A 27445-nucleotide genomic window follows, 5' to 3' on the forward strand; every position below is an offset into this window, starting at 1 on the left:
AAGAGGAGAGGGAGGAGGAGGAGAGTCTGCAGCACCAAGCTACTGCTACTCTCGAGACACGAAGCGAGCACCACGGAGAGGAAACTGGTGTAAATATACTGAATGCCAACTAAGCAGATACTAAACACAAATGACAGACGAAATGACTAGCTGGTGATGCCGGTAAAATATTTGCCAAGGGCCTGATCAAGTCTTCATAACCATGTCAGGTACTGCAGGTAACCTCGGGTGCTCTCAGTTCAAATACGTAGAGATTACCTTTATGATGCCACATAAAAGCTACTTTAAAGTGCAGTTTTGTGATCAGAGAACCTGAAGGGATCAATGGATGACAAAAACCAACTCATCTATAAATACTCACTGGCTACAGTGAATGCAGACATGTGTGGATGCAGATGTCACAAAGCATTTTCGGAAGGGGGATAGGGGGGGGGTGGTGGCTGTGTAGCTATGTGAGCCTGCCCTGATATATTAGTGTGGTAGTGAATAGAGCAATACAGCTGGCTTGGAACAAAAACTGCAGCATCTCTTTCATCAGGAAATCAAAAAAAAGAAGGCAAATGAATATATCAATCCCTCACAATTCCTTTTCCGTCGACCCCTCGACAGAGATGTTTACAGATAGCTATCATTCCCCCTCTTTTCCACATTTGCGCTTGGACATGTTTCAAAAGACCGGGCCTTTTCATCTCCCCTCTCGCTGTGAGGAAATTTGCTCCTTAATGGCTTTCAAAACAGGAAGCGCAGACAATAAAAGAAGGGAGAAGTGAGAAAATCACTTCGCTCCCCAGATCCCCCCCCCCCCCCTCCCCCCACCCACCCTTCAGTCGACGCATCCTTTTGCGGAGCTGAGTGCTGCAGCACGCCGCTGCTGTGCCAAGGTGCCAACTGTGCCAGTCACACTGACCTCCATCTGCAGGCAACTTGATACTATCTCTCCAACCCGCCGCGTACTCCCCACTGAATGGGTTCACTCAGTCACAGTGAAGTCTGAATGCCATTCATGGCTCAGGCTCGGAATTGTGTTTCGAGTTTGTGCGCTATTGTGTTCTTTGTTCACAGCTGCTGTGTAAAAAAATCCTTTATCACTAAACTGAATACTAAAATGGTTGTATTGGAGGAATGCACAGAGGAATACATTACTGCCGATGTGCAAATCATTGCACCATCAGGCAAATTGTAGCAGATTTTTTTCACAAGTCTTTATCAATGACCCTCAGAGGAGTACGCTTGAACCTGCTACGGACCGGCTCAAATTACTACTCAAAAGGCTCCCTTGCAAAGTACTAGGCTTACCATTTTAATAGTATATGTAGGTGTCTGTTTACTCATATTGTATTCATAATTCCGCCTCCTGCAGGGCATCCGTGTCCACTGAGTGCCCTTGAACATGCCATGAGTAGTCTTTCTGCGCCTCGACTAAAAAGAGACCTGAAAGACAGCTACACACGCTTCCGCACAGTTGGATAAAACAAACCTTAACCACACAACTCAACCTCACCAAAGAACTTGCTTTTTTTCAAACGATGTTCAGAAGAGTGTTTTTTTCTCTCTCTCTCTCTCTCTCTCCTCGTCTTTACTTTTTCTCTCCCTGGGTAAAACAAATGCATCATTTTCAGTAAAAAAAAATAAATCTCTACTCCCTCCTCTCCCTCCCATTGTGCCATTTCCGTGCATGGAAGCGTTCCTTCCCATTGATTTTCTTCCTGCCAGGGCCCTACCCAACACAAGGCGCTTCCTCGCTGGTGTCATCTCCTTGTGCCTTTCTCCTTTTAACTGTGTTTTACTCTTGTGGCATAATGCACAACTGCCAAACTGGCGTTGGGGAGGGGAGGGGAGGGTGCAATGGGAGGAGAAACCGATACACGCGCTCAAAAGTTTCAGCTATTGATTTCTTTTTGATGCAGATGGGGAAAAAAAGAGAGCTGTTCAAAGCTGCGGAGAGTCTATTTGATCACCACTGCAGTCGAGCCAGTTGGTAATGTTGTTGGTAGTAAGGCACAAGTATTGTCCGTGTTTGTTCTGTGCTATACGTTGCTTTGTTATGCGCTGTGTTAGGGTTCGGCGCGGTCAGAGGGCTTATTAAATGCAATGACCAACGTGCGCTCTGGTCAATGCTTCCCGGCAATGCTTGCATCAATAATGAGCACAATCATGTCTGGAGACAGTCTCCTATTGTATAAGGTAGCAGATCAGGCCTACAGCTCCATCTCAGAAAAACACTGGAAACAAACTGCAGGCTAGTGAGAAAACCCTGAAATGGGCCGGACCAGGCTTCTCAAGGGAGCTGCCAGGTTTACAGAGCTAAGGAAGCGAAAAAACTGAAATGTGCAGCGCAATAAATGAGGGAAGAGTTGAGGAAAAAAAAAAAGTGGTATATGTCGGGAATATTCCTGAAATCAATATGCTCAAGACAGAATGCTGAAATCAAAAGGTATCAGAGAGCCAGAGATCCAGAGATGGAGGAGAAAGCTCGCAGGAGTATTTTCCAGCCACTGCAGCTCCTCATCCACAGCTTCAGCTCCCCCGTGCTGTCGGCCCTCTGTGATGTGTGCCTGTGTCCACTGGGGGCTACAATTAGCCCATCAAACTCATTCCAGCCGGGAATCCACACCGCCTCTCCAATCCCCTTTTTTCTGGCTCTCCGATGCCTGTGCTCCTCCAAAGAGACAGGCAACTTGTAAGACTAGGGGAGGTAGCCTTTGATGTGCCAGGTTCTGCCGAGGCCTCCCTTTTTGCTCATATCAAGGCTGACGAGATACAACAATTAAAATGGCGGGAGAGGCAGGCTGACACCGCAGCGTGCACTCGTGTGCCATGTGCTTGCCTATGTGCACCTTGGACCTGGCCCTAACAGGTGGGGGTGGGGTGGGGGGTGGGGTGGGGGGGGGGGGGGTGCACCTCAGCAATAGAGCAGATGTCAGTGCCCCGGTGAGTGGTGAAGCAACGAGCAGTCACATACCAGTTGAGAGTTCTCTGTGCCAATGAAATTAATCTGTCATGTGGCTTCTCCTGGCTTCTGATTGGCTGGCCCCGTTTCCGTCTCTGTTTCAGAGCTCTCTACCCTGTGGCAGTGGTGCAACACGTTATGGCCTGTGGCCCTGAATTTACTTTAGTTGCTTTACTTAATTTGTTTTCCTGCATTATCCATCCTGCATTGAAGTAATTCATGAAGCAAAATTCCCATTTTTGTCACATTTCCAATGTGGAAATTGGCTGCTTTTTGTTTTACATCATGTTATATTTTATACATTTGGGTTTTAGACAAGACAGGCCATTTGAGGACTTCTCCTTGAGCTATGGACACTTGTAATGACAAGTGGGTTTTATTCCAGCAACATGAAGGTAGCTCCAAATGTATTATATGGAACTGAGGATACACTTATTATTCATTTTTTTTCAAAGCAACGTTTCTAAATATATATATTTTGTCTCCGACCTTGTCTCAAGAGATGGCATGTTGTGTCCAGACCCCAAGCTGAACAAACTCTGTGCCTGTGGCTCAGTCGGGCTGCTGCTTTACGTTGCGTAAGGCACACAGCTCCACGTCTGTCTGTGCTCTGGTGGGGCTCGGTGGCAGACAGCCAGGTAATTACACAGCACCGACTACCAGCCCGGAGACTACGGCCCACTGCCACACACGCATGCACAAATACACTTATTTGTATGCGAGTATACAGATCACACGACCCCACCTGCACGCATACACACATGACATCTTTCTCCCGTTCTCTCTCCTCTCTCACACACACACACACACACACACACACAGGTCCCCGCCAAACACAAGGACTACATTATGTCAAGGAGGATTACAATGACTCCAACCTGACCGGGCTCTCCGCAGCTGCTCTGCCTCTGGCGCGAGTGTGCCAGAATTGTGCCAGAATACTGTTTGAGGTAAAAAGACTGCCCACAGTTTAAACAGGTGTGTACTTGTGCAGATACGCAGCTCATGCATGTGGTTTGCATTAGTTGCTGCAGTGGAGCCAGAGTGAGCGTTCGCTGGAGCAAGGAGTCAGACCCAATATGTCATTTAGGGTCGGTGAGCTATTCACTTTAAATTCCCTGAACTCAGGAAGTGGTTGATTAAAAAGATACACTAATGGATAAACTAGTCATGCAGAATCAATCTCTACCAAAAACTACTTTAATCTCTTTTGATTACCGTCGATGACGTCTGGCACAGAAATAATAGGTGTAGCTGTCGTCTCTTTACATGATTCAAGAGCACTGCTCTTCCACCAAAGAATAACATTTACCATGTTGAGTATTCAGGACTATCTCTGTCACGTCACATGTAAGCAGGTTTTATCAGCTCCGTTTGAGTCATTTGCTTTAGTCTTCATGCGCGCACAAAGATCCTGGTGTGACATCACCATCTCATAAATCCTTTGCAGCAGCTTAAGGCATCCAGACACAATGGTGCGTAACAGAGTCATGACAAACTCTGCCGCCACAAAGTCTGAAGACTAAGTGTCACTACAATAAGCAGATATTTTAAATCATCTTCAGGGCTGATTCCGTCAGTTTTTTTTTGTTATTCCTCGCTAATCCCAAAAGGCTTACCACTTGCTTTGAGTAAGTCAAAATAAAAACATCAAGAGTGCAGTGATAATTCACTACGGTAACATTGATTATTTCCGTTATCATGAGTTCATTACCAGTTCAAAACCTTGAATGAATCTATGGCTGAAATCCCACGACTACATGGGTTAGCCGTTTGATTCTTGACATTTACAAAAGCACCAACAAAGTGAGTTGGCATAAACTGCACCAGCGAAAACAAAGAGAAGTCATGCTTCAAGGAAGCAGGAGGTATTCTCTCGCTCCCTTGTTGGTTATTCCAGACTTTATCCAAAGATCCAGTGGATTCCAGTGAATGCCAGTGAGAATCAAGCGAGGTATTCATGCTGCCAGTTGATTTAGGCACGCCTCGCTACACACCAATCAGCCCGGCCCCGGCCTCACCAGCCACTCACTTGTCTGCCATTCCAACACAAGATGGAGACAGTGCCAAAAGTTCCAATTAAAATATCCATTTGTGATGTCTGTGCAGAAAAAAAAAAAAAGAACAAAAAAAACTAGTACCAGGCTTTTTCGATAGCGTAGGAGAAAATACAACAAAAGCTGCCAAAATTCTGTGGACAAGCCACATACTTAAGAGTTTTCTGTCTACACAAACTAAATAAGTATGAAGAGTGTGTGTAGGCAGAATGTGTGCGCACGGGAGTGGGAGCGTCTTGTTATGGAGGAACAGAGCATGTTGCAGATAAGAGGGCGACGCTGTTCAAAGAATAAGGCAGGCCGGTAAAGTGCGCGCCGATTCGACATCATCGCCTTACTGTCCCTTAATGAGCCTGGAGAGGAAGTTCTGGTGTCCATAGAATCCGCTCCAATCACGCTGCTGGGCTTTTTTATTCAAATTTATTCAGTCTGGCCGCGCTGTTTATCTTATTCCAGGAGGATGTTAACAAGACAAATGAATGAATAAATACACAAATAATGCGTTTAGGTAATGTTAATAATGTATGAAATGGAAGCTGCTTTCTGACAGTAGCGCTGCACTAAGGATTCTTCCCAACTTTGGTGACAGGCTTGTTTATTCTTTTCCCAGCATGCAACTCTCTGCATCTTTCGCAGACGACGTCTGGCCAATGCTATAGCACATCTCGCTGATGAGGAAAAAGCGGTCTGACACATTAGTTTAGACTTCTCTCGCATGAAAAAAAAACTAAAAACAAAACATATACTGTCAGGAGTGAGCCGTCTCTGCCTTCATCCAAAACAAAGAGTATGACGATCCTCCTTATGGAATCCAGGTCTCCTTTCCACCGCGTGACACTTCCCTCCTGCTATTACATGACTGATTCCAGTGACGTTTTAACAGGCCATTCAATTAGGCTGGATGAGTAAATACGAAAGCATGTGCGCACCTGTACAGGTATGCAAGAGCAGTGAAATCGCAGGGTCACGTGCCGCTAAGAAGTGTCCCAAACTTCCAGGACTATGAGAAAAAAAAGAGAAAAAAAAAAGAGAAACAACAAGAGCGCGGGGGGGGGGGGGGGGGGGGGGGGGGGGGGACTCAAAGGAACTGACTGGGTAGGAAAATAAGTCTCTCATCAAATTCCTTCCCTGGGCCGAGACAAAAGCAGGACCTGGCACTCAGGCACCGTCGACTACACACACTCGCGAGACGGAGAAGAAGAAAATAACAACACGCACATCAAAACCGGAGCCAAACAAATCCACGAAGAGTTCAGATAGGTCTTCAGTGGAACTGCCAAGAGGAACAAAATCAAATAAATTGGGGGGATAGTCTCGTTCGGGCTGGCCCGACAAACCGGAAAACATTGTTTAGAATATATGAGGAAGGTGACGGAGGACCATGCTAAACGACTCAGAAAGCAGATACCCAATGTTTACCCTCGCAAACTCCAAAGAAAAGCCCCTCTCCCTTATAACGCGGGTGGGAACACAAAACTGAATTCAAGGCGGCTTAAGTGCTCTCTGGAATCACTCAGCATTCCTCCGTCTTCAACACACACACACACACACACACACACAGTCAAATTTGACTGTGACAGTGTATTCATCCATAACTGCGATTTGTTCTTTGGGGAATTTGGCGGGGCTTCATACCCCCCCCCCCCCCCATCTTTCCCCACTCCAGTCCCCATCTTCTCTCCCTGTCCAAGAGGCTGTCTCCATCACTCTCAATCGCCAGCTGATTGTACATATGTACACAGCAGAGAGTCGCCATAGCAATTGTGGGATCGCTCAACGCCAAGTCATCACGAAACCAGAATCAGGATTCGTGAGGCTTCGCAGAGATCTGATTAGAATTGAGGCCGCAGCAATAACTGCTTTGGTGCATTCTTGAAACACCTGATTATTGATTGCTTTGAGGAAATACTAATGTCTTAATGTATCTTGGCACAGCCCTGGTAGCCCACAATATATGGGTATCAGCACTGGTAAAGAGTATATTTATGAATATATATTTCACAGAGCATTCCCGGTGCAACTGAATTCGGTCCTCCTCTGAGTTTGGACCGTTGATACTGAGTGAAGCTTTCTAACTCACAGCAATGCTGAATATTCTTAAAGGCCCTGTTATGGTATGTATAAAGTTTTCCTAGAGACCAATAATACTTAACTTTGACTTCATTAGAAACTTTAAAGCCAAAAGTCGAGCATTAAACTTCGACGACTGTATTGTGAACCCAGGTCAATAGTTTCCCTAAAGACTGGCTGCCACGAGCATGACTTATGTCCCCGGTATATCGAACAGTGACTCAGACAAGACACCCCATGCGTTGCCTGCAGGCTAAACTATCAGACGAACCTAACTTCTCCTCTGCTATCACAGTTTTAGTCTGGTTGTTGTAGTGAGCTGACAGCTACCTACATACAGAGAAGGCCTGACTTTCCTTTGTTGCCATTGGTCGGCTCGAATACACACACACACACACACGAAAAAAAAAAAAGCATGCTCCTCTAAAAAGTGAAACTTTTCTCAACTTCAGAAAGGCTGTCAATACTGCATGCATACAATGCACGTGTATCAGTGTGATATCACTCAAAACAAGCCCAAAACTACTCTAGATTCTGCAGGCCACCTCTGGGATATTCACTAAATCACATCACCCAGTTTTCAAAAGTTCACTTCCAAACTTCCTGGAAAAAGGGGCAGACATTTCTGAGGAATAACAACGAGGGTTAGTGGGAGTAATAACATCGTGTTTAATCCCACACAATTCTGCCTCGTAGAAGAGTGAGAACAGCAAGCCAAGGGGGACTCGCAGCAAAAACAAACCAACGCTCCTGCCGACAGATGTGTGTTGGCAACGTGTACGACATAATCAAGTGTCAGGAGTTTATCGACAACAAATGACTCAAAATATATTTCATCGAGTACGTACCTAAAGTGAGAAAGATCTCAGCTAAGATAAGGTGTATGTTGAAACAAAACTTTTCACGTATTAACAGCGAGCCTCCCCCTTTTCCTCAGCTGCCCTCCTGCCCCCTTCTTCTTCTTCTTCTTTCTCTACAAAGTTCCCCTCCGCTTTGTGGCTCAGCTACAAACCTCAGCCCCTTCCACGCTGCTGCTGCTGGGAGGAAAAAACAAAAAAACGAGGTCACGAATCGCCTTACACCAGCCTGCCTCCGTATGGTCACAACTCCTCCCCCTCCCCTCCCCTCCCTCCACACCTTCCCCCTAGCAGCACCTCTCACTCAAAACCTCATTCCATCACCGCGGCCAAATCCGCCTCATCCATTCTCCCTCCTCCTCCTCCTCCTCCTCCTCCCACCCCGTTTCACTTCTTCCCACCCCCTCTTCTCCGCTCCCCACCCTTCCTGCGCCCTCAGCCCAGTGCTAATTGGTAAATCTGTTGAACCATGCCAGCCCCCAACAATGAGACACCTGGAGTTCTGTCAAAACAAGTTCCCCTGTGAAACGGCCTCCAGCGTTAATACAGTAGCGTAGGGAGCTCGCCGAGTCTGTTGTCGCTCACCGGGCCGGCCGCAGAACGGAGCCGGAGATCGTGCAATGTGGAGACATTGCCGGTCTGTTAGGGAGTGGTTCGTCATAAATTAGATGATTTATCAATAACACTTCTGAACCTTGATCCTACTTCTTTGTGCAAATGAACTATGGCCAAATCATGATTACCCCGACTCTCTAAAAGCCTTCCGAGTTTTTCTTCTTGCCCAATATCTGGCCTGCAAGTCTCTGGGTTAGATAAGTGCACGTTGTTGTATGCAAACACATGAAAGTTATAGCCTGACCTAGCTCTGACTACCTGTCATCTAAATCTCAAGTCACACCTTAGAAGCAACGATACTACACACACGCTGGTGTAGACAAAGGTGTGTTTGTCAGACACGCATGCAGAAAGACAGGCACACCCAACAGTGATCCTGCCAGACCTTGTCAAACAAGTTCTAGCAAAGGCGCATGTGAAAGAGAAGGAGAGGAGTCAGGCAGCAGGTTGACAAGGGGATTGTTGTTGTTGTTACTTATTTTTCTTCTAAATCCTCGGAGACGACACCGGCGTATTAATAGCTATTTGCACAATAAAGCATGATTTGCCTGTTTCTCTCTCTTTTGACTCGTGTTATTCACTGGCAACAAATGCCCTGCAGAGTGTGCAAAATCAACAAGCAATTGATTAGTCAAACAATTCAAGCAGGCAATCCACGGAGCCACGGTCGCCTCAGAGGAGATTAATAAATTGCCCTTTGGGTATCATAATGCCAGCATCTATCCAGCTTCACACAGATGAACTGAACAAACCCAAAACAAGGCTCGCTGAAGTCCTCCGCATGTCAGCTCACAGAGAACTCAAACTAACTTTACCCTCAAGTTCTACTTCCTTTAAACTACAGCTTGTATTAAAGTGATTTTTTTTTTTTTTTTTAAAGGTTGCAGGACAAGGACTAGATAACATGCAGCGTTACTTTTCTATTTGCACAATAAAGCATGATTTATTGGTGAGGTCATCTTTTATCCAAATCTTCAACCAGTAGATGTCAACACTTTGTCCTCACATGACACGTCTTCTCTGTCCTACATTCAGGCCCAGATGCTGTTAATAAAGACAGCACAACAGCTTCTCAATGAAGTACAAAGACTGCCTTCTCCTGCTGGTGGATTTGAGGCTAATTCAAACCAAATACACCCACAATGACTCCCAAAGCTAAAACGGATGTTGCCATTAAACCAAAACGATCCGGAGACTGAGACCGGTTAGTCACAAGACAAATAAAGTAGGCAAATAGAATCTGTAACACACAGAAAACACCTCGACTACCCAGTGAGGCTCTCTTTTAAGGTTTAAGATTTTAAGTCAGCACTTGAAATGCATGTACCATCCAAAACATCCCTCCCCCACAAACATCCCATCACCTGATTGACATTTCAGACATTAAAAAGCACACCAGCAACAAAGCAGCAGCACTGAATTATAGCACAAAAGCACAACACAGCAGGATTATCATCAGCAGCAGCATCATCATCATCATCATCATCACCAGAATTGAGGTTATTTTTGTTTAAAAATCATCAATTATCAGTTGTTAATTTGCGTGTGGAATCAGCCAAAAAAATCCAACAAGATATTTTTGGAATTCAAAGGTCTCTCACCAAATGAAATTGGTGAAGGCTCAGATCTGACTGTCCGGGGAATTCCCAGCAGAAGGGCCCCTGAAAGGCAAAGATGGATGTTCCCAAGTCACACAATTATATCAGCTCTCCATCTCTCAATCCCCCTCTCTCCCTCTCTCTCTCTCTCTCTCACACACACACACACACACACACACACACACACACACACACACACACACACACACACACACACACACACACACACACACACACACACACACACACACACACACACACACACACACACACACCTGCACACAATCCTAGCCGGCCAGGTTTTATGCAAAAGAAACGTGTTCTCCCTGGTAATAATGCATCCCCAGGCTTTTTAGTTATTTAAACTACTACCTCGTCTCTGCTGGCTCAGCTTTCTCCTGGGTGCATGTTCGGCCACATTATTATTAATCATACACAGATAGAATGGGAGAACACTGGCTCTGCACTGGTTACATGGCTGTAGGTACTGGCTGGCCGGTTGTTAAAACATTTTTTTCACTTTGCTAGAACATTGCATTCTCCTCCGCAGCCACACCTTCAGAGATGTTCAGGAGCAGTCAGCTGGTCTGGGGATCCACTGTCACCTCAAAGGTTTGGCACAGTTTTTATTTTTTCAAGCTGTAACTATCATGATTTCGACACAGAGGAGTAAATAACATCGCCTGAATGTCGGAGTCATGTGTTTCTTGTTGTTAGAGCTGTTAAAGATACAATTATAAAGTAAATGGAAGTAAGAAAGCGTGCTGACTACGGGTCCCCAGAGCAGTCATGTCTGCTATTTCCATCGCATCACTGCACTAAAATTGAAGTTGTGAACTGCCTAGTCTTACTAGCTGTTTTAAATACACATTTCTTTCGAGTGGGAGGGATTCAGAGGTTAACCTGGCACATTTGTACCTGCTGCTCTGAAGAGCAGACATTCAGATCTCACATCTTTCTTAGAAATGTCAGAAGATGATAGAGGACAGGGAAGGAAGAAAGAGGAAGAACATAAGGGAAGGGAGTTATTGATTTCCTAAGGAAGAAAGGACATGCTAGTGGAAGTCTCAGAACATGCGGAGAAACGCAACAGGGCATTTAGTTTACTGAAGGGCTCCAGGACCTAAGAGCTACTGAGCAAGTCGCTGTCTCTGCAGCAAGATCACTGGGTTCTATTTGTACTTGTGCTTGACCCCGGGGCCAGCTAGATAGCTTTTTTCATTACAGCTATGCAGTGAACACTGTGGTTATTGGTGAAACACACACGCACGCACGCACACGCACACACACACACACACACACACACACACACACACACACACACAAACAGATACAAATACGTATTATCCCTTTAAATGTGCATGTCCAACACAGAGTCACACATTCCCTAGGGTAGTTTAAGTTCACAGAGGTTATTCAACGGTCAAATAACACAGCAAGGAAAATAGACGACAATGCCCTATCTATTTACACAGACAAAAAACGAGCACAGAGTCAATACAAAAAACTGCTGTTCACATTTCCTACAGTAAAATGTTGCAATGGAGAGGCTCTGTTACGATTTAATATTTAAATACATTTTAAAAACGTTAGCATCGTTATTTACCTTTACTTTCAAATGTTTAGTGTGTTCTGTTAAGCCCATAACGTAAGCGATGAAGACTCTTGAGTCATTAATGCGCTTTTGTTGCTGACTAAGCCAACACTGAGTAGATTGTCTGTGGGAACAAGCGGCCGTCCAGGCTGCCGGACGGATAACAATGACTGAGGTGCTCTCATCTTCATTGTCACAGTTCCCAGGCCTGACGCCACGTCTCGGTGGCCTCAGATTTTGGCCCAAGCCGATGATGTAAGCGTGGTGACCCCTCGAGCAAACGTCTCGTCTGGAGAAGACAGTGAGCTACAGCCGACAGGCACAATGGTCTCTGTCTGGAGGTCTGGATGGCGGGCCCAAAAGAACTGGGCGATTCGGGTAAAATCTCCGACCGCGACGCCATTTGTAAATTAAGATTTTCCAAATCAATAATGATACGGTAAATTCAATTGAGAAATATCAATCCTATAAGCCAAAAAAAAGTGACCACAACAATGAATAAATAAATGTGTGCGATATGGGCTTTCTCCTGCAGCAAAGGTTAAGGGTGGATGGATGCATGCGCAGAAAGAAGACAAAAGCGGGGGAGAGGTTATTTGGAAAAAGCAGAGCACTTTTAAGGTCGGCATAAGCCAGGATAGAGAAAGCCTTCTAGGTAAAGCCTATGGACAGTGTGTGGGTGGTGCCTGCTGGCCATGGGGGTCGCTCATTAACAGCTGAGGAGGCCAGGCGTCCCAGAGTTCTGGGCAATTGTCTGGCTAGCCCAGGTGCATGGCCCATTCAGGACACAGGAAGCCCCCTTTATCCCCATTACTCTAAAACGGACAGAGACGCGGTCAAGGAAGGTGAATGTGATCCTGGGTCTGTCTTTTCTAACACAAACCTAGAGTAGCGGCCGCATTGCCCATCCAGTCCTTTGGCCCATTGTTGGGATCCACAGAGTCATTGTGCCGTTTCTTTTCTGACTGCTTGGCTAAGACGCGATTCTGTTTTTTTTTTTATAATATCAAAAACACGTCAGGTCTTTTCACAAAAGCCTCTCTCCAGTACACATTCTTCAGGGAAACCAGACTGAATGGGAATAAAATAAGTATGTTGGGTAGTTGTAAAGGCTAAGGTGGGAGGTCTCGCAGGCCATAAAAATGGCCAGATTCCATCACTTCCTCCACACTAATTACCATACACTTGGAGCAAGTGCCCTCCCTCTCTTCATCCCTGTGGCCATGCTTCACTACCTCTGACACACACACGCACACACAATAACGCACAGTGAGGCGCAGTTGGGAAATGGTTAACACTCCAGCCGTCCCCTGCTGCCAGTGAAAGCCCACAAAACAATGGAGACATTGTTCAACCAGGACAAGGCTGTAGACTCTAAGGCTGTGTGAGCGTGCGTATGCACGTGAATGTCAGGAAAGTAGTTTGTGTGCGTGTGTGTGTGTGTGTGTGTGTGTGTGTGCTCTTAACATTTGCATGTTTCTGCCCCAATTCCCAGAATGGGAAATATTAGAAATGACTTACTTTTTGTTAAATACATCTCATTCTATAGCTTCTGTTCTTTATCTATTACAACGTTTGATCAAATGACTGCGAGATGAGACGGTTTAATACCTTTCAGTCAACTGACGTTATGATGATATTACCAACATGAGCCTGGACTCCTGCAGAGTCCCTCGCTGCACTATTGTTGATGCTATCAACAGGCGCACATGTTAAGTACTGGATTTACGAAACAATCTGTTCTGGTATGTTCTGTTGCGTTACTGGGGCAGTAATCACTGTCTAAATAACAGAAGTGTGAAAGTGGAAAAGAAAACAACGTGCACACTCACACGACTTCCTACATTTGGCCTCCCGCTTTAAGCTAATTCTTGCTAGCTAGCCACAAAGTCTCTTCGAGTCCACAATGGCAAATTAAAACATCACAATAAAAGGCAAGTTGGCAAAGCCAGGGCTGTTTACGATCTTTCCCTCAGGAGCTGTGTTTCTCGGACTCTCTGCCTCAAAAAAATACACATCAATCGGTGGATAAATATTGAATAACTATCAGCCAATGGCATAAAAGTTCAGCGGCGGCAGGTTTTGAGGCTGCCTGCGGGGTGGTCAGGCACTTCAAAGGGTCCTGCCTGGCCCCCTTTGAGGGCATGGTAAACAGGGGCATACAGCGCAGCCCTCAGAAAGACCAGACTGCGTGAGGTCACTTCCCCTTTTCTCGGCTGATCCTCCAGCATTTCACCTCGACTGAGCCTTCCAGCCAGAAACGAGACCATCTGTCTGCACGTCCGTCCCTGTCCATCTCTCCTCCAACACCGACTACTTCCTAAGAGGCCTTATCTACCAGCCATCTATGTCTTCCCCTCTATCGCTCACTGTCGTTCTATTGTTGTTTCAACCGTCTCAGGGTCACTTAGGCTTCAGATTGCTGTTATCTAGCAGGCCAATCCACGGCTTCTTATCACGACCAATGTAGCCTCTGCTAGCGCTGCAGACGGGGAGAGATCAAGGCGCCCCGAGTGTTTCTTTGCATTTGTAAACAAAAAGAAACTACCGTTTACGGACGGATTTATTGATAAGGGGATCACGTAGCGGAACATGCAGGCCGACAACTTCTGGTGCAAAATAAATAAAGAAAGACTTGACTGATTGAGTGACACCAGCGGGAGTCCGTGTGAGGTTATCATTGGCATTCACGATGCTGTCCACAGTAATCTGTCTTCTCTATATGTACAACAGCCAGTGTGATGCAAACCAGGGAAACATTCAGTCACACTTCCTTCTCAGTCAGAGGTGGATGCCGGAGCAGGATGGCAGGAGCGGCAACTATACAAGCTGCATTTCACATTCAATTTGATCACTCGGCGCTAACAGCGAGATGTGCGCCTATGCAGCGGTGCTGCAATTCCTCTGATCTCACCAGCATGTGTGTACTCTATCAAACAGATCACACCAGGGCTGGGCAATACGACCACAAATATTACAATGTATTCTCTCATATTGATCAGCGTCAGTACTGATCACCGTGTCGAGTTAATAGGGCTCCCTCTGCTCCATTCGGCTTTTGTATTCTGCTTAGAACTAAAGCTTGAAGAAAGAAAAAAACCAGAAGGTTCATTAAAATTTCATTAACTGAGTTATTTATCATCAAATCCAACAGGGTTTTTTTGGGTTGTTTTTTTTACCTGCAAAGACACTTTTAGAGTTTGGACGAGTCTCTTTACTTAATTTTTAGTTTTGGCTAAAACTGCCTTCCGAGGACAGAAACCTGAGATCGCAATCATGACTAAATCCAACCCTTTAGCCCTTGGCTCATGTCCTATCTGTGCTGAATATATAATAGAATTACAATGAATTAATGTAATGTAAATGTAAATGTTTTTCCCCCCCAACATGTTTGTTATTACCTCATGCTAATCTATCACTTATCATCCATTATCGCGTAATCTTTTCCTCTAGTTCACTAGGTACGGTCACTACATTGTGTGGTTGTGAATGGATCTGTACTTCAGCAATGTGCAAAGCTTATTGTTTCCATCTGACTGGTCGTCCATCTTTGTTGTTTCAAGTTTGTTTTTGCCCCACAGCCACTTTGTGTTTCGCTGTTGCCTCTTTGTTCCAAGCCTGTTAGTGTTGCATGCCTGACTGTTTGTATTAGGCTACAACTTTCTGTGTACATTGTGGAAAAATAGATGCTTTGAATTTATTTTGCCAAAAATAAAAACCCCAACATGTTTGGTAGGAATTATAGATCGTTTAAGAGCCCAACTCAGAATAGAGCAATCTAACTTAAAAATATACATTACAACAGAAATGTCCATAAAATGATGTCATTAGTGCGCTCTGAGAATGTTTAACTGCAACCATTACACTTTACTGTTGCTCTCAAACTTCCTGTAAAAGGGAACCGTAAAGCAGGAGTTTAGATGGATGTGAGGTGGTAAGTATTTACAGACCGTGTGACTCATAGCGGGATAAAACCTCAAGTATTTACCTGCAGCTTTTGCTGCCTACGACCAGTTTAATGACTTCACAGGAGTTGGGACTGTTTTCTCCGCGTCTCCTAAAATAACAGAGTAAGAAGAGGCCCCTGAACTCTTTGGTATAAAAATAACTCTAGCATCGCAGGGAAAAGATAAGGAGGGTTCTTAGCCGGGCTTGTTTTGTTCAGAATAACGCTGTCATCGCTAGCTCTTTGTCTCAAATGCAACTTTTGACAAGGTTTCTGTTTCGAGTAAACAGCCTTGTCGACTCCTGCTATTTTAAGACGTGCTTAACTTAAACGGGCAAAATACCAACGAGGCCTTGGCTCGCCAACTTTTGAGTATCTGTTAGAGATGGTATTTATTACAGACCATAAAAGTAACTGAACTGATCAAATGTCAAACGTGACTCAGAGGGCCACTCTGTCCTGAGAGTGTAATTTGTGTGATAACAAAAAAAAATATGGCTTCTTCCCTCTGTGTGAGCTCCATGGCGACTGCTAACTGTGTTGTTGCACAGAGTGCATCAACACAAAGGGTCAGCCGTGTATTATTAGCCCCGGCGCTGAACGGCTACCACAGGAGGTATTGTATTCATGAGCGCACAAACTCGGAAGGCATCTCCGTCTAAAAATCGTTAAGCGCTTTTCAAATCTTTTCATTTCCATAACAATATGTAGATGATGTAGATGCCCCGACTCTAAAAACAAAAAGTAACAACTGTGTCCAATAATGGCCCCGGGTATTCATGATCACCTCACTAATTCTGCTCGATCCCCACACTCAATTGATTTTCCTGGCTCGCTAACCCTGTGACCACATGCGTACACCTCCCTATGTTCAACCTTTCCGCTGACCTCCTGAAAACTTTCTGCCTTTAGTTAACTGCTAAGTTCACGTTCATTTGTTCACTCTGGAGCTTGCTTGCCTATTTAGATATCGACATGCCTGGGGTGGATGCTCTGTTGTGGGTATGTACTGCGTATGCCCCCCCCCCTATGGCTGTCCAGCCAACTCTCCTGCCAGACTACTCCTCCAACTCCATGGATAGGGTAATCAATGTGGAAGGAACGCCCACACTTCCCCCTCAAAGACGAGATGCTAGCAGCCCAGCATTAGCTCTTTCTCGTGAAGAAGTTGTCAACATAAAGGCCCGTGCTCCATAATCTTCCAGCTCAGTGCAAGGCTGGGCCGGTTTATCATTTGACTGTCCAAAGAACAACTGCTGCACCTGCCACGGTGGCATTCGCCTCCTGATCACTCGCTGACAGACAAAAGCTCTACTTTCTGGGATCCACGGAACTGTCCGTCGTCAAAACTGTGCACGTGTAAAATAACAGGATTACATGAAACTGACTTGGGTGTGTTAGTGACTGATTTAAGGGTAAATGCAAACAAATGTGCATTTTTTTTTTCCCCAACCAAAACATCTTATTAATGGGAAGAATGGGAGGGCTTTAATGCTGAAGACGTTTTTCAGGATGGACGAGAGAGGGAAAGCAGGGCTCGTTTGTCTTTCTGTCGTGAATAAGGGAAGAAGAGCTGGTGAAAGAAGAAAAGTACCGGGCGGAGTATTACTTACAACGATGTGTGCCGGTGACGGGGACCTGGCATCTTTAAGTGCTTGTCTACTTTGAAGAGCTCCTTGTTGAACATCTAGCAGGGGCCATTTCATCTGTAGGTACTGAATGGTAGAAAGGAAACAGAATGGAAAGAAAGAAAACACATGTTAACAATGCAGAAAGCAAAAAAAACAAGAAGAACAAATTAAAAATAAGACAAACACGGGACGACGACATTTCTTGACAGGTGTGTGGGTGTGAAAACTCAAAAGCATGGAAAAGCAAATAAAGATCTTAAGGCGGATGGTGGATGGGGTGAGGATGCGTGTGTCTGAGCGTCCAGCAGGAGTGCACACGGGTAGCTGTGTTAACCACATTATTACACACTTTTTCAGAAACATACTGCACAAAACTCTTCTTTTGGGGAGCCAGGCTGCTTCACAGTGAGCAGGAAATGTTTTGGTTTTTTTTTTTTTTTTAAGTAGCTGACGGATGATTTTGGATTGCATAAAGTCACTCAGTTGGAGGTGGGGGAGGGGGGGGGGGGGAGGGGGGGCAGAGGTTAAAGGTACTGTACACGGCTCATGGCTCTAAGATGACCTAATGTCATAAATGTGACTGTTGTCAGAGTTTTATTGGAACCCATAAAGAGGTTAAAGCATGGCGTCTCACCACGTTCCTCTGGGGCTAAACCTCCTGACTGCTCCCATAAATGATTGACTTGGCCTCTATTAGAAGTCTCTCTCTCACACACCCACACACACACACACAGAGAGAGAGAGAGAGACGGATAAGCAGAAACCAGGGTCATGAGAAACATCTGTCTATGTTATAAACTGGGTGGAGTCCTTTTAATTTGATGACAGAGATCACTGTTCTACCTAAAATGGTTTCACTTATGTCTTGATATATTCAATCCCAAACAACAAAAGTACAAATCTACCCGTCATCGGAAATCACTCTTCACAGATTCATATGTAAATGAATGGATGGCGCAAATTCTCTGTGGATTTGTCAGCCGTTGACCGCCTGCTGTTGACCTTGCTGTAGAATGTGGTGCAGACTCATCAATGTCACAGCCACCTAGTTTGAGGGAAGCGGGTCACAGCAGCTGTTTTGGCTCGGAGGCCTTTTGGAATGGGTAGAGCACTAAAAGGTAAAGGGCCTGAAAGCACGTGAAGAGGGGAAACTACTGAGTTACATTACATTGATATATTGCCCTCAGTGGCTACCGAGGGGCTGTCATTGGTGTCACTTCAATTGGTATCCACAAAGGCATTTCAAATGAGCCGTCATATGAGCTGCTCTATTACGCACCAGACATCCCCTTAAACAAGTCTGACAGGTGAACTTGGACTTGGATCTGTGCCTGCGATGCCATGTGGACATAAAGCCTTCAACACGATCAAGAAATCCAAACTCTCCTTTCCACATGTTCAGAGTTTGTTGCTCCGCTTCCTGAACCAATCATATTTCACGAGTGATTGAGATCATGTCATTCTTTGCAATAATGACCTAAAAAAGTGCATTTTGGCACAAAAGCTGAGGCATTGCTGTTTCATAAACTATAACTTAATTGCAATCATCGTCAAACAATCGCTAGAGTGCACAGAGAACTCGCTGTGACTCTCTTGTGGCAGTTTGGCTGTTGTGATGCAGATTCAATTTCTTTGTGTTGCCATCCAGTAAGGGTGACGGCTAGTTGGTACGCATGTCTGAGGCCGTGTGTGTGTGTGTGTGTGTGTGTGTGTGTCAGAGATGGTCAGAGAGTGAGTGTGTCGCGACCCTTCCTGAGACTGTGTCTAAATCAGTGGTAATTAGTGAAGAGTTCACTGCGGGGTGCCTGCCAGTGGTAGACGCTGGAGGGAGTTATTGACTCCATGTCCTCGGTTAGAGCCGGCGTACGGAAAAAAAGAAACGCTTCGCTTCCTGGTCTTCCTCCACCACTACCACGCATTTTACGACCCCAAGACGTTTTTTTATTGCTTAAAAAACTGGATTTGTTTATGCTTGTTTGTATGTCCTGAGAGTGGAAAAAGGAAAGGTTGTAAAAACTCCAGAGTTGAGGTCTTGTGGGTTTTTTATGGACCCCCCACACTGGGTATTAATTGCCATGGAGGAGGGAGACAGGAGGAGAAGGGGGGGGTTGGTGTTGTAGCAGTAAAAGAGGAGGAATAGAGTGACGGGGCTGCTGTCATGTATGAGGTAATTCAAGACAGTGTCCAATGGTGCCAGGGGGGGCTAGAAGAAGACGGGGCAGTGCTGGGGAGGGAGGTGGGGAGTGGGGGGGGGGGATTGTGAATCCAGTCATGGGAAAGTCCTGCCATTGCGTGTGCGCACATGCTCACACATGCAAATATTCAAACACAGCTGCAGCCGGGTCGAGCGAGAGGACATTGTGAGTAGGTGGGTAAGGAGCGTGAAGGTGACACCCCCCCCGAGTGTGGTGGAGAGACACTGAAAGACTACAGAGAGAGGGAGGGTGGCGCAGCGCATGCCCTTACAAGTGGCTCCACTTCAGGCCCGCTATTGCAAATGTTCTCACACACTAATCTCTCCTGCAGGTTTTACAAGCATGCCAAGGAAAACGGAGCCCTGGCAAGCACCGGGCTTTCCGACCCCCCCCCCCCCCCCCGCCCCTTCCTGCCCCTCTCCTTGGCCTCCTTCCTCTTCCTCCGCCCGCCCGCCTGCCCTGCTAACCGACGCACCGCCTGGGCTTGAGTAGGCCATGACCCCTGACCCCTCACTGTTGCTCCAAGCCCCTCCCTGTTCCCCACTCTGCGACCTGAAAACTCTCCCGCTATGAGGGGGCCCCCCGGGTAACTCAAGAGCCATTCCAATGTGACAAATTGCTCCGGAGTTCTAGGATAACTCTCTCCTCTCCCTCTGTCTCTCTTCCTGCTCCATACACACACACACACACACACACACACACACACACCAACACGGCCCCCTCGACAGACCCCCACCCTGTAAGAGCCACCCAGTGACTGTGCTCCGGCTCCACCGGGTTGTGCAGCAGACGGCTTCTCCTTCTCCTCGCTCCCTTTCAGCCTCTACCACCCCCCCCCCCCCCCCCCGCCCCCCTTCTCTACCCCTACCCTGCGCCCCTCCTCGCCTGGCCAGCCCCACAATGGGAGCTGAATGACTCAATTGTCTCTGATGAAGTGAAAGACAAGGGAGTCCTCTAAATCCTTACAGAGGGATGAACTCACTCTCGCTGTTCCGATTTCCCCGTCCTCCGCTGCTTTCCCAAGCACAAGAAGGGGGTTGGTGGTGGTGGTGGTGGGGGGGTGCGGGGGAGGGGTTTACAAGGGCTATGACTGATGATTATCTTCATTGTTGATAATTTTGCCTGTTCTTTTTTTCATCAATTAACCATTTTGTCTTTAAAATCGGTCAGAAAGCCTCTTCCTAGAGCCCAAAGGTCCCAATGTGACGTCTTCATGTCTGACCAACAGTCCAACAGAATCAACTCAGTTTGGCTTTTTTCCCCAAAACCGTATCGACAAAACACTTAATTAATCCGCTACTTGTTCCGCCACTTTTATTTTTACTGTATATGTTCGAGCAGGTGCTTGCTATTTGCATGCTGGACTACTCACCCATGTGAGTTACGGCTGCTGCACCGAGGTCTGGCATGTCATGAGTTACAGAGTGTTAACCCAGATCCACACCGACTGTCATCACAATGAAAACAAGCTGGGGCCCTGGGCCCGGTGTCACCGCTCGTGGCAGTGGCGAAGCGGGCTGGAGACAATTGAAGGGGCATCCTGAGCGCTCACACATCATCCTCACACGTCTACACACCGGCTCTCCACACTGCTGTTACGAATTCAACAAGCTGGCACTGAGGCAATTTGGCCTAAAACCTGGCACCGGTGCCAGACTCTGATCCTCCCAAATATAAACCTTTTTTTTTCTCCACATCCTATCAAACATTAACCAAACGTCAATACCAGCTATTGACAGAGAAAGGGGAGGGGGAGGAGTTTTACTCATGCATTTTTTAGTGAGAATGACGGACGCGGAGAGTGCAGGCCGTTTCTGGTCAGCAACCGGCTTTCTTTCCCATCAAACCCCCGCCCACCCCCCAAATATCTGATGTGTTTATCACATGCGGCCTGGCGGCTGGAGCAGCAGCCACCGCGCGGCTTGTTCGTTTTGTTTTGGATTAAGAGCAGAAGGCTTCAGACCAATCAAACAAACAGGGCTCCTTATGTGCCAATGTGGCTCCCAAACACTGGTCCACTTTCCAGCGGGGGGCCGAGGGACAGATGATGAGGACCACTGGGGCTCCATCAAGCATCCCAGCCATGTGAGCAATGTGAGAAAAAGGGAGGGGAGACGGGCAGAGAGAGACAGACAGACAGAGAGCAGCTTGGGTTCAGAATTCAGCATATGGATACTGGGTGTTGCTCTAGAGAGTCCAGCAGATCTTCGACCCATCTGTGACATGACATAGCTCTACAAAGTCGTCATAGGCCGCGTACACATACAACACATGTGCATTCAGAGCGACCCCCCCCCCCCCAAACACACTGTCATGCTTACTCGCCCATTCACACCTGAACAACAACGCTCGCCCACACTCTGGTCGACGGGCCCGGCAGCTCCTCCGGGAGAGCGCCCAGAGATGGGATTGACAGCTTGCAGATTACACCAATCAGACCGCTATACTAAAGAGCTTTATTTAAGTCTGAAATGATCAAGGCTAGTAAGAGGAGCCCATTCAAAGCTCTGCAAGTAAACTGCACCGAGCTTAAGAGATTAGTCATCCAGTTTGACTACAATTTTATCCCGTTAAAAAAACGAGAGCCGAGCATATTGTCTTGATCTGCTGCGGATATTGCCGGCAGCCTTTGTCTTCACTCACAGGTGCAAAAAAAAAAAAGGAGCAAACACGTGATTTTACAAACATATAATTTATAGAGGAGGGGACAGTCATCAGGGAGACACTTAATGCAACGCAGACCCTTTGAAACCCCCCCTCAGCAGCCCACTCAGCTATACGATACGTTGTTGTGTCTGTGGAGGAACGAGTTCACTGTAAAGCGAATGCAGTATCGCAAGAACATCTTGACAAAATTGGGAGAAAGTTAGCAGACACAAGAGGGGCCCATCATGACTGCTTTGGTTCTACTAATGCACATTTTATGAGTTAATATTAAAGACAAAAAAAACACACACACACCCCACCTGCTCTAATAGCCGGAGGCATTTTGCAACCAGGAAAATAAAAGTGGAATGTGGGATGGCCTGGGGTTTGTGTGCCCTGGGGCGGGAAGGGGTCCGCTGGGCCCATATTTACTCCAAAGCCAGAACCGCTTGGGGGTTCCACTGGCCCCGACAGCATTGGGGCCGCCGACCTGATCCAAAGCCTCCCCTCCTCTACCCTTACTCCCTTTGCCAACTCTCTCCACCTCCGCCTCCCCTTCTTTCTCTCTCTTGCAGAAAAACTCAGCCCGACACTTTCGTATACAGAATGTGTACGTGACGAAACTCACACTTTACTCACCCCTTAAAACGAGGCTATAGAAACAGGCTCGTGAAACTACCGTTGTTCATAATATCTGAGAAAGTATTGCAGTCTTTGACAAAAAAATGTTTCTTCGTTTTTCACTGATCTGTTTGGTGTCCTTTCTTTTACTTTTACGGGGTCTGTTCTGGAAGTTAGTTCCGCTCCCTTAAACACCGGTTCATGAGATAAGTATGGCTTTGCCCTGACACTGTTTACTTAGCAAGTGTGGACAAATGTGCTGTTCAAACACCAGCTGATTGACCGGAAAGTTTCAAAGGATTGAGCAACAACGTCGCTGACAAATCTGTCCACAACAATCCCAAGCAGACGACAGTGTCCACGAGTCAAACGTTTAGCTAAAATGCACCTTTCATTAAATGATTAAAATGATGACAGACTATGGCAAAGACTACACGCACACCTGGGTGTGTTCTCAAAGGAAGTGTCAGGGTGACATGATTGCAGTCCAAAACACACCAACTTCTCAACAAGCCTCAGAAAGTAAACAGCGTTCCATTTCTGACTTTTGCACCCCCCCTCTCCCCTCTCCTCTCCCCTTCCCCACTGTCCCTCTCCCTGGGTCATTAAGAGGATCTCTTGGCTGCTCTATAAATATTGTGGCAGGGAGGGTGAAGGCCAGCAGGAGCTGGCTGGTCTTCCGTCAACCCCGCTAATGAACAGGCGCTCTGGCACCTTTAGCATCAGGCTCTGCTGCAGAATGCCTCTGCTTTCAGGTGGTTCTCCTGCTTCACAGAGCTGCTCTTCTGGATGAGTGACTATTCCTCTTTCTTTTCCTTTGCTCGGACAGAAACACACCTCCGACTGTGACCACTAGGGTGACAAACTGAGTGGGTTGTATGTTATGAGACTGGAAGTTCGTATAATTGCAATGGTCGTAAGCGCAGCTTGATCGAGTGGTCTTACTTACTCTTACTGGAGTTATAATCATAGTTAATTTATTGTATTAAGTGGGATTACTCGTCAATACTGCCATGTCTGGTTAGTAAAGTGCTCAGTTATTCCAAAAATCAGAGTTGCAGAGATTAAGCTAATGTTTGTGGCGCGATACTAAATCATAATTTATGTTGTTTAGGTGCTTTATCAAATCATCAGCATAATAAAGTCCTTCTATTTTCCTTCCAATGGAGATAGTCAGTGATCCGTGTAACAGGATATCTAGATGTTCTTATGCAAAAGGCAACTGGATTTACTGGTTTAGTCCTGAGGACATTTAGTCATGCATCATTTCTGAGAAGTATTACGCATCATGGACGAGCGTTGAAGCGTCTCCAAAATTAAAACTGAAAACCCAGTTGCCTTTGACATGAGGTTTTAGATTTAGTTTTATTCCTGCATTATTATTCTATTTTCTTTTTTAAATGTAGGCTACCACAGATCCCTCCATGCATCAACTTGAGTGTGAAACAACATCATCTTGTCAGTTCCATGTAAACATCTGTTTATGCTATCATCTAACTAACGAGTGCAGACATTCACTGTGATTTGTGGGCATTCTGACATGCTGTATAAATGCATTACTCTGGTTATTAATGGTAGTCAGTAGAGGACCCACAGCTCAGTGGAAGTAGGCTGATGGATTGGCAGGCCAAGGATCAGGTCCCGGGCCTTCCTGGTTGGAGTCTCGTACACACTGACCTACTTACAGGCTACATGGAAGTGCAGACGCACGTCTTGCAGGAATAGGTGTGTCTGAGCCCCATACGCAAGGCCAGGCCAGGCGTATGGAGGAGAAGAGGTTGGGCGACTCATGCACACACTACATGCTTTACCTTTGTTTGCAGGAAGCAGGGTTTGGGGCGTGGAGGGGAGAGTTAAAAATGTGAACAGCAGCTGAGCTCTGCTGAGGGAGAAAAAGTAAGCCGATTGCAGCGCCCACGTTCTGCTGGAGAACGCTGTATTTGGTATTGTGCTGGAGGAGAGCTGAACGCTGCCCTTGATGTTGGGCGTCTGGTTTTGTTCTGCGAGAGTTCACTATGAATTAGTTAAACGGTAGACTGGATATAAGGAAGCTAAGAAACATGCCTCAGAGGGAGAGAATGTGTACACTCTCAGGCTTCACAAAGACTTCCGATATTGTGAAAACACTATACGCTATCACACAATTCCACCTACGCACAGTTATCAATCAGAAGGCATTATGTTGAAGGCGTCACACACACACACACACACACACACACCAACAGGCAATTAATCTTCACAAAAGCATCATACGAATCCAACAAACAGCCAGTCTGTTTTGTGGCTCTTTCACACTTGCACATACACCTTGAAGCAGTTCAGCCTCCATATTCATGAGGCCCACTCCCTCAGCATACCTCAAGCCCAGGATTTTAAGGGCTTCAACTCAAATATGAGTTCAGCTTATGGATTCAATAACCCAACCGTCCAGGCTAATTCATTAGCTTCAGGCCATCTATTTTAGCTTCAATTAGCTTTAAACTAACTTGTTGTTACGCAACACGATATTTACTATGATACCGTGCATGTAAGAAGGAAAAAGAAAAATCCCACACAAGCAATTACACGCACACTCACCCAGTGGGGTACTGCCGCTTTGCCGCGGTAGCTTAATGAATAAATAAGTAATAAGGGCTTGGTTATTGGTGCTCATTAAAATGGGAGATGCTTCCGTGACAATAAGACCTGAGGAGGGTCAGGCCAAGCTGCTGTGTAGCCCCCCCCCCCCCCCCTCCATAACCTGACCACATGACCTCAGCGGTCACCTCCAAATCAACTCTGTCCCCCATCTTACCCTCTGCATACCCACTTCTTTTTTTTGACACACACCAGCATCTTCATGCACACACACACACACACAAGCACAGGCTGATAAGGACACACACACACACCTCTCTCATAGTTAATTACCACTTAGCTCAATCACGTGGTGATCCGTCCATAAGAGCCCCCCCCCCCCCCCCCCCACACCCTCCTCCCCCACAACACAAACAGCAGCACACATGCCAATTATTGATGAATCTTTAATATGGCGTTTTACAAAGTCTCCATCTCATTTCCTACCACTGAGCAGGGGATTACTCTTCCAACAGGACAAGCAATATAAATAGAAAAGGGCTTTATCATAGAACATATTACATGCGTAAGATTGAGTAAGAATAAATTAACTTAATGTAATATCACTGCAGGGTTGAAACACAGTGGCCTGAGCCATTTGGGGAAGACAGCTAACTTTTTTTTTTTTTTTCCCTCCTTCTAGCCTTGCATCTCGAGCAAGCACTGCATAAAACCCCCGCACAAAAATCCCACGCCGCGATAACATGTCAATAATGAGCTGAGGCCATCTATTGATCAGCTTAATTTTGCATCTATTAGCTAGGGAACGGCTTGCTCCGGGGGCGAGGGAAGCCAGGCGCTAACACGCACCGACAGGCTGGATGGAGATCATTACAACTGATGTTCACACACACGCTGTGATTGACATGGAGATAAGGCAGGGGAGAGCCCGGGCTCGCACGCCTCCCCGCACACTAAGCTAATGATACACCAAACGTGTGCTTTGTGTGTGTACGGCGGTGTGTGTGTGTGTGTGTGCGGTAGCATGATAGAGAGCGTCTATCTAGAAAAAAAAAAAAAGAGTTGAAGCAGGAAAAAGAGGAGAAGAAAAGCAGGCCACACGCCTTTGCTAATTGGCACAGTCAGACAGGGAAGCTCATGAAAGACCAAAAAGCATTTAGTGGAGCACCTCAGCTTTCTGGATCGCCTTATCGAGTCTGCGTCATTTAAACACAGTCGACTACACCACAGAAAAGCCCGGCATTGACCTGGAATGCGTAGCTTCATCTGATACCGCCGTATTTTGGAGAGTCTGCATAAGAAACTCAGTTGAGGCGTTCATTATTATTGTCTTCCTGTGAACGAATGATTGCCAGCTTTCCGTGCCCGATGTCGACGCAGAGCAACCGGAGCAGCTGAATGAAAGCATGCTCTGCTTTCTCCTCTTGAGCATTTTCTGACACTGTCTTTCTCTCACATTCAGAAGAAGTGACGTAGACGGGAAGGATGGATCCATATACACAGAGGGGGCGTGCAGAAAACAATATGGTGCGATGCCCCTTTTCCTCCAGCTAACCTATCCACCACCACCGCTGCTACCATTGGGCCTGGCTTGGTATTGATGCAACCAGCTGCAATATAGGATGCTGAATGTTATCCACACAGAGAGGGGAAGAAAAAAAAAAAAAAAGAGAGAGACAGGGAAGGGCCGGGCACTGGAACTGCACCTTTTCCCCCCATCAGCATCAAAAAGAAACGACTGAATCTTTGTCTACCCCATCTGTATATCGGAGTTTTTACGGGGAGGAGGTCTTGTTTTGTGCCAGATAGGTTCTATGGAGGTGAGGTCAGAGGCACCAAAAAATAAATAAAAAACCTTGGCTACAACTGTGTGTTTTTGTCAGCTGAGGGATGCAGCGGAGGGATCGAGGGAGCAGCGGGAGGAGGGGGGGAGGTGAGGGAGGGGGGTGGGGAGAGGAGGAGAGAGGAAAAAAAGCCCTCAGCCAAGCCATCAAGTTGAACATTGAACTTCACAGTAGTAGCTGCCTTTCTATGCCTCTCCTTTTGATGTTACCTCCAAAGCAAAGGATCAAAGGCTTGGAGTGTGGC

The 27445-nt window shown here is 46.4% G+C and overlaps 1 protein-coding gene across 32 annotated transcripts in view; it reads right to left on the bottom strand.

The window, feature by feature from the left end:
• Window positions 1-27445, bottom strand: part of tcf7l2 (transcription factor 7 like 2) — an 87005-nt gene that overhangs the window by 39371 nt on the left and 20189 nt on the right. For 20 of the 32 annotated variants that reach the window (XM_076093811.1, XM_076093807.1, XM_076093836.1 and 17 more), the window contains exons 4-5: window positions 17301-17402; window positions 10151-10210 (exon numbers count right to left, since the gene is read on the bottom strand). In XM_076093811.1, the coding sequence (XP_075949926.1) occupies window positions 10151-10210; window positions 17301-17402 (162 nt within the window). The remainder of the gene's footprint in view (window positions 1-10150; window positions 10211-17300; window positions 17403-27445) is intronic. The other 12 variants (XM_076093816.1, XM_076093814.1, XM_076093819.1 and 9 more) reach the window with 1 other exon arrangement.

This window comes from Anarhichas minor, unplaced genomic scaffold, assembly GCF_050575085.1.
Source record: "Anarhichas minor isolate MPS153535 unplaced genomic scaffold, ASM5057508v1 ptg000017l, whole genome shotgun sequence".
Lineage (NCBI taxonomy): Eukaryota > Metazoa > Chordata > Actinopteri > Perciformes > Anarhichadidae > Anarhichas > Anarhichas minor.